An 8861-nucleotide genomic window follows, 5' to 3' on the forward strand; every position below is an offset into this window, starting at 1 on the left:
GCGGTCACCTCCTCTTCCTCTTCCTCTTCCTCCTCCTCCTCCTCCTCCATGTCTGCCGGACCAGCCCAACCCGGGAGGACACCCGGCGGGGGACACTGCGCACCATCACTCCAAGGACCTGCACCATCAAACCCAGGACCTGCACCATCATTACCAGGACCTGCACCATCACACCCAGGACCTGCACCATCACACCTAGGACCTGCACCATCATTACCAGGACCTGCACCATCACACCTAGGACCTGCACCATCATTACCAGGACCTGCACCATCACACCTAGGACCTGCACCATCATTACCAGGACCTGCACCATCACAATTCTCTCATCACATCTCCGAAAAGGAGTAGGTAGAAGCAGAGCTTATTGAATTAAATCCTTTTTAGTATTTGTTCACTTCCTGTTCTCAATCTTTAACACAATAATAATAAATACATCATTCTAATACTAGTCTTAATCAGACATACAACATATTTCTCAACATTTTACATCCAAAAACCTTTCTAAAGATCTTTAAAATGCTGACATGTGAAGAATCAATTAACATTAAACATGTTATATTAGGTTATATAACTAAATAACATGTTATATATAAGTAACTCTCCAATGTAAATAACATGTTATATATAAGTAACTCTCCAATGTAAATAACATGTTATATATAAGTAACTCTCCAATGTAAATAACATGTTCTATATAAGTAACTCTCCAATGTAAATAACATGGTATATATAAGTAACTCTCCAATGTAAATAACATGTTATATATAAGTAACTCTCCAATGTAAATAACATGTTATATATAAGTAACTCTCCAATGTAATTAACATGTTATATATATAAGTAACTCTCCAATGTAAATAACATGTTATATATAAGTAACTCTCCAATGTAAATAACATGTTATATATAAGTAACTCTCCAATGTAAATAACATGTTATATATAAGTAACTCTCCAATGTAAATAACATGGTATATATAAGTAACTCTCCAATGTAAATAACATGTTATATATAAGTAACTCTCCAATGTAAATAACATGTTATATATAAGTAACTCTCCAATGTAAATAACATGTTATATATAAGTAACTCTCCAATGTAAATAACATGTTATATATAAGTAACTCTCCAATGTAAATAACATGTTATATATAAGTAACTCTCCAATGTAAATAACATGTTATATATATAAGTAACTCTCCAATGTAAATAACATGTTATATATAAGTAACTCTCCAGTAAATAACATGTTATATATATAAGTAACTCTCCAATGTAAATAACATGTTATATATAAGTAACTCTCCAATGTAAATAACATGTTATATATATAAGTAACTCTCCAATGTAAATAACATGTTATATATAAGTAACTCTCCAATGTAAATAACATGTTATATATAAGTAACTCTCCAATGTAAATAACATGTTATATATAAGTAACTCTCCAATGTAAATAACATGTTATATATAAGTAACTCTCCAATGTAAATAACATGTTATATATATAAGTAACTCTCCAATGTAAATAACATGTTATATATATAAGTAACTCTCCAATGTAAATAACATGTTATATATATAAGTAACTCTCCAATGTAAATAACATGTTATATATAAGTAACTCTCCAGTAAATAACATGTTATATATATAAGTAACTCTCCAATGTAAATAACATGTTATATATAAGTAACTCTCCAATGTAAATAACATGTTATATATAAGTAACTCTCCAATGTAAATAACATGTTATATATAAGTAACTCTCCAATGTAAATAACATGTTATATATATAAGTAACTCTCCAATGTAAATAACATGTTATATATAAGTAACTCTCCAATGTAAATAACATGTTATATATATAAGTAACTCTCCAATGTAAATAACATGTTATATATAAGTAACTCTCCAGTAAATAACATGTTATATATATAAGTAACTCTCCAATGTAAATAACATGTTATATATAAGTAACTCTCCAATGTAAATAACATGTTATATATAAGTAACTCTCCAATGTAAATAACATGTTATATATAAGTAACTCTCCAATGTAAATAACATGTTATATATATAAGTAACTCTCCAATGTAAATAACATGTTATATATAAGTAACTCTCCAATGTAAATAACATGTTATATATAAGTAACTCTCCAATGTAAATAACATGTCATATATAAGTAACTCTCCAATGTAAATAACATGTTATATATAAGTAACTCTCCAATGTAAATAACATGTTATATATATAAGTAACTCTCCAATGTAAATAACATGTTATATATAAGTAACTCTCCAATGTAAATAACATGTTATATATAAGAAACTCTCCAATGTAAATAACATGTTATATATAAGTAACTCTCCAATGTAAATAACATGTTATATATAAGTAACTCTCCAATGTAAATAACATGTTATATATAAGTAACTCTCCAATGTAAATAACATGTTCTATATAAGTAACTCTCCAATGTAATTAACATGTTATATATATAAGTAACTCTCCAATGTAAATAACATGTTATATATATAAGTAACTCTCCAATGTAAATAACATGTTATATATAAGTAACTCTCCAATGTAAATAACATGTTATATATAAGTAACTCTCCAATGTAAATAACATGTTATATATAAGTAACTCTCCAATGTAAATAACATGTTATATATAAGTAACTCTCCAATGTAAATAACATGTTATATATAAGTAACTCTCCAATGTAAATAACATGTTATATATAAGTAACTCTCTAATGTAAATAACATGTTATATATAAGTAACTCTCCAATGTAAATAACATGTTATATATAAGTAACTCTCCAATGTAATTAACATGTTATATATAAGTAACTCTCCAATGTAAATAACATGTTCTATATAAGTAACTCTCCAATGTAATTAACATGTTATATATATAAGTAACTCTCCAATGTAAATAACATGTTATATATATAAGTAACTCTCCAATGTAAATAACATGTTATATATAAGTAACTCTCCAATGTAAATAACATGTTATATATAAGTAACTCTCCAATGTAAATAACATGTTATATATAAGTAACTCTCCAATGTAAATAACATGTTATATATAAGTAACTCTCCAATGTAAATAACATGTTATATATAAGTAACTCTCCAATGTAAATAACATGTTATATATATAAGTAACTCTCCAATGTAAATAACATGTTATATATAAGTAACTCTCCAGTAAATAACATGTTATATATATAAGTAACTCTCCAATGTAAATAACATGTTATATATAAGTAACTCTCCAATGTAAATAACATGTTATATATAAGTAACTCTCCAATGTAAATAACATGTTATATATAAGTAACTCTCCAATGTAAATAACATGTTATATATATAAGTAACTCTCCAATGTAAATAACATGTTATATATATAAGTAACTCTCCAATGTAAATAACATGTTATATATATAAGTAACTCTCCAATGTAAATAACATGTTATATATAAGTAACTCTCCAGTAAATAACATGTTATATATATAAGTAACTCTCCAATGTAAATAACATGTTATATATAAGTAACTCTCCAATGTAAATAACATGTTATATATAAGTAACTCTCCAATGTAAATAACATGTTATATATAAGTAACTCTCCAATGTAAATAACATGTTATATATATAAGTAACTCTCCAATGTAAATAACATGTTATATATAAGTAACTCTCCAATGTAAATAACATGTTATATATATAAGTAACTCTCCAATGTAAATAACATGTTATATATAAGTAACTCTCCAGTAAATAACATGTTATATATATAAGTAACTCTCCAATGTAAATAACATGTTATATATAAGTAACTCTCCAATGTAAATAACATGTTATATATAAGTAACTCTCCAATGTAAATAACATGTTATATATAAGTAACTCTCCAATGTAAATAACATGTTATATATATAAGTAACTCTCCAATGTAAATAACATGTTATATATAAGTAACTCTCCAATGTAAATAACATGTTATATATAAGTAACTCTCCAATGTAAATAACATGTCATATATAAGTAACTCTCCAATGTAAATAACATGTTATATATAAGTAACTCTCCAATGTAAATAACATGTTATATATATAAGTAACTCTCCAATGTAAATAACATGTTATATATAAGTAACTCTCCAATGTAAATAACATGTTATATATAAGCAACTCTCCAATGTAAATAACATGTTATATATAAGTAACTCTCCAATGTAAATAACATGTTATATATAAGTAACTCTCCAATGTAAATAACATGTTATATATAAGTAACTCTCCAATGTAAATAACATGTTCTATATAAGTAACTCTCCAATGTAATTAACATGTTATATATATAAGTAACTCTCCAATGTAAATAACATGTTATATATATAAGTAACTCTCCAATGTAAATAACATGTTATATATAAGTAACTCTCCAATGTAAATAACATGTTATATATAAGTAACTCTCCAATGTAAATAACATGTTATATATAAGTAACTCTCCAATGTAAATAACATGTTATATATAAGTAACTCTCCAATGTAAATAACATGTTATATATAAGTAACTCTCCAATGTAAATAACATGTTATATATAAGTAACTCTCTAATGTAAATAACATGTTATATATAAGTAACTCTCCAATGTAAATAACATGTTATATATAAGTAACTCTCCAATGTAATTAACATGTTATATATAAGTAACTCTCCAATGTAAATAACATGTTCTATATAAGTAACTCTCCAATGTAATTAACATGTTATATATATAAGTAACTCTCCAATGTAAATAACATGTTATATATATAAGTAACTCTCCAATGTAAATAACATGTTATATATAAGTAACTCTCCAATGTAAATAACATGTTATATATAAGTAACTCTCCAATGTAAATAACATGTTATATATAAGTAACTCTCCAATGTAAATAACATGTTATATATAAGTAACTCTCCAATGTAAATAACATGTTATATATAAGTAACTCTCCAATGTAAATAACATGTTATATATAAGTAACTCTCTAATGTAAATAACATGTTATATATAAGTAACTCTCCAATGTAAATAACATGTTATATATAAGTAACTCTCCAATGTAAATAACATGTTATATATATAAGTAACTCTCCAATGTAAATAACATGTTATATATAAGTAACTCTCCAATGTAAATAACATGTTATATATAAGTAACTCTCCAATGTAAATAACATGTCATATATAAGTAACTCTCCAATGTAAATAACATGTTATATATAAGTAACTCTCCAATGTAAATAACATGTTATATATATAAGTAACTCTCCAATGTAAATAACATGTTATATATAAGTAACTCTCCAATGTAAATAACATGTTATATATAAGCAACTCTCCAATGTAAATAACATGTTATATATAAGTAACTCTCCAATGTAAATAACATGTTATATATAAGTAACTCTCCAATGTAAATAACATGTTATATATAAGTAACTCTCCAATGTAAATAACATGTTCTATATAAGTAACTCTCCAATGTAATTAACATGTTATATATATAAGTAACTCTCCAATGTAAATAACATGTTATATATATAAGTAACTCTCCAATGTAAATAACATGTTATATATAAGTAACTCTCCAATGTAAATAACATGTTATATATAAGTAACTCTCCAATGTAAATAACATGTTATATATAAGTAACTCTCCAATGTAAATAACATGTTATATATAAGTAACTCTCCAATGTAAATAACATGTTATATATAAGTAACTCTCCAATGTAAATAACATGTTATATATAAGTAACTCTCTAATGTAAATAACATGTTATATATAAGTAACTCTCCAATGTAAATAACATGTTATATATAAGTAACTCTCCAATGTAAATAACATGTTATATATAAGTAACTCTCCAATGTAAATAACATGTTATATATAAGTAACTCTCCAATGTAAATAACATGTTATATATAAGTAACTCTCCAATGTAAATAACATGTTCTATATAAGTAACTCTCCAATGTAAATAACATGTTATATATAAGTAACTCTCCAATGTAAATAACATGTTATATATAAGTAACTCTCCAATGTAAATAACATGTTATATATAAGTAACTCTCCAATGTAAATAACATGTTATATATATAAGTAACTCTCCAATGTAAATAACATGTTGTATTAAGTTATATAACTAAGAGTATTCCGAGCAAGTCTTACCTGTGCAGGTGAGGTCCAGGGTGCGTGTCTGGTGGTAACTGTGCGCCCGCTTACTCTTCACCAGGAAGGAGCGAGGCATCCTCCCCGCCCTGCAGCGTCTCTCTGCCGGGGAGACGCGCCTCGGGACGCCCTTAAGAAGAGCTCACGCCGCAGACGTTGCGCATGCGCGGCAGACGGCGCGCCGCCTGCCAGGTGTCGCGCGGACAGGTGACGCTGGCGAGAGGATGTCCCGCGGCGGAGTCACTAATTACAGGTACGGAAAGAAAAGATGCTTTTGTTTTGTTGACACACAACACAAGTGGATTTCATCTGAAAACCACAATATTTACTTTGATTTATATTACGATGTTTTATATTTACTTGTTTTTTGACCACAATATTTACTTTGATTTATTATACGATGTTTTATATTTACTTGTTTTTTGACCACAATATTTACTTTTATTTATATTACAATGGACAAATATTTTATATTTACTCGTTTTTTGACCACAATATTTACTTTGATTTATATTACGATGCACAAATATTTTATATTTACTTGTTTTTGACCACAATATTTACTTTTTTTAGTACAATGCAAAAATATTTAATGTTTGTATTGTTTTGACCACAATATTTAGTATTTCTTTGTAGTATTCAGCATTATTTTCCAGCACTGCTGCTGTCATCCAATCAGAATGCAGCGGGTGTTGTTGACCACACAATCATCTTTGTTGTGTAGAGTTATACACGTGTTGTTGTGTGTTAATGTCCTATGGTTAGGTGTGTGTGTGTGTGTGTGTTGTGTGTGTGCTTGCGCACGCTGCGTGTTTAATGTGTGTGAGTTGTGTTCAGTTCTTCACGTATTGAATGTGTGTACTTTGTACCATTTGTGTTTGTGTGTATATGACTGATTGTGTGTGTTTATTTGTATGTTTGTGTGTGTATGTGACTGAATGTGTGTGTGTTTGTGTGTATGTGACTGAATGTGTGTGTTTATTGGTGTCGTCAATGAGTGCAAGTGTGTGTGTTGTTGGTGTGTGCTATGTGTTTGTGTGTCAACGTGTGTGTTGTGTTTGAAGGTTTGTGTGTAGGCACTTGGGTTGTGTTGTGAACTACGACTTTGTTGTGCACCGTTTGTGTGTACGTGTGTGTTTATAAATATTGTGTATATGCTTTAATTGTTTATGAGTTTTTGTTGCATGTGTGCATGCAGTGTGTGTGTGTGTGTGTGTCCACTTGTCATTTACCTTTGTGTTGTGAATTACTACTTTGTTGTTCACCGTTTGTGTGCGTGTTACAAATATTGTGTATGCCTAAATGTGTGTGCGTGTGTGTGTGCGCGCGCGCTGTGCGTTGTGTTTACAGTAGATGTGTAAACGTGCAAGTGTGACGAACAATTGTGTTGTGAATGACGAGTTTGTTGTGCACCGTTTGTGTGCTGTTATACAAGTGTGTGTGTGTACTGTTATACACGTGTGTGTGTGTGTGTGTGTACTGTTATACACGTGTGTGTGTACTGTTATACACGTGTGTGTGTGCACTGTTATACACGTGTGTGTGTGTGTACTGTTATACACGTGTGTGTGTGTGTGTGTACTGTTATACACGTGTGTGTGTGTGTGTGTACTGTTATACACGTGTGTGTGTGTGTGTGTACTGTTATACACGTGTGTGTGTGTGTGTACTGTTATACACGTGTGTGTGTGTACTGTTATACACGTGTGTGTGTGTGTACTGTTATACACGTGTGTGTGTACTGTTATACACGTGTGTGTGTACTGTTATACACGTGTGTGTGTACTGTTATACACGTGTGTGTACTGTTATACACGTGTGTGTACTGTTATACACATGTGTGTACTGTTATACACGTGTGTGTGTGTGTACTGTTATACACGTGTGTGTGTGTGTGTGTGTGTGTACTGTTATACACGTGTGTGTGTGTACTGTTATACACGTGTGTGTGTGTGTACTGTTATACACGTGTGTGTGTACTGTTATACACGTGTGTGTGTACTGTTATACACGTGTGTGTACTGTTATACACGTGTGTGTGTACTGTTATACACGTGTGTGTACTGTTATACACGTGTGTGTACTGTTATACACGTGTGTGTACTGTTATACACGTGTGTGTGTGTGTGTGTGTACTGTTATACACGTGTGTGTGTGCACTGTTATACACGTGTGTGTGTGTGTACTGTTATACACGTGTGTGTGTGTGTGTGTGTGTGTGTGTGCGCTGTTATACACGTGTGTGTGTGTACTGTTATACACGTGTGTGTGTGTGTGTGTGTGTGTGTGTGTGTGTGCGCTGTTATACACGTGTGTGTGTGTACTGTTATACACGTGTGTGTGTACTGTTATACACGTGTGTGTACTGTTATACACGTGTGTGTGTACTGTTATACACGTGTGTGTGTTTACAGTAAACATGTCATCAAGTGTGTGAAGAATATGATGTTTGTGTGTGTAACGTGCAAAGTAAGTGTGTGTTTAATGTGCGCGTGTGTGTATTGCGCGTGCACATCAACAGGTGCATCACACTGTGCGTGTTTGTTGTGGAGGCTCTGTGCGCGTGCGTGCGTGCGCGCGGTTGCTCTCCAACGCGTCATTAGA

General features: G+C 30.0%; 1 protein-coding gene across 2 annotated transcripts in view; it reads right to left on the reverse strand.

Moving 5' to 3' along the window:
• The window catches only part of LOC133644558 (zinc finger protein Gfi-1b-like), an 18865-nt gene extending 12391 nt beyond the window's left edge, over positions 1 to 6474 (reverse strand). For both annotated transcript variants that reach the window (XM_062039133.1, XM_062039132.1), the window contains exons 1-2: positions 6258 to 6474; positions 1 to 118 (exon numbers count right to left, since the gene is read on the reverse strand). The exon at positions 1 to 118 is cut by the window's left edge and continues 140 nt beyond it. In XM_062039133.1, the coding sequence (XP_061895117.1) occupies positions 1 to 118; positions 6258 to 6336 (197 nt within the window). In that variant the 5' untranslated portion in view covers positions 6337 to 6474. The remainder of the gene's footprint in view (positions 119 to 6257) is intronic.
• Between the last annotated feature and the right edge of the window lie 2387 nt (positions 6475 to 8861).

Source organism: Entelurus aequoreus, linkage group LG27 (assembly GCF_033978785.1).
Source record: "Entelurus aequoreus isolate RoL-2023_Sb linkage group LG27, RoL_Eaeq_v1.1, whole genome shotgun sequence".
Lineage (NCBI taxonomy): Eukaryota > Metazoa > Chordata > Actinopteri > Syngnathiformes > Syngnathidae > Entelurus > Entelurus aequoreus.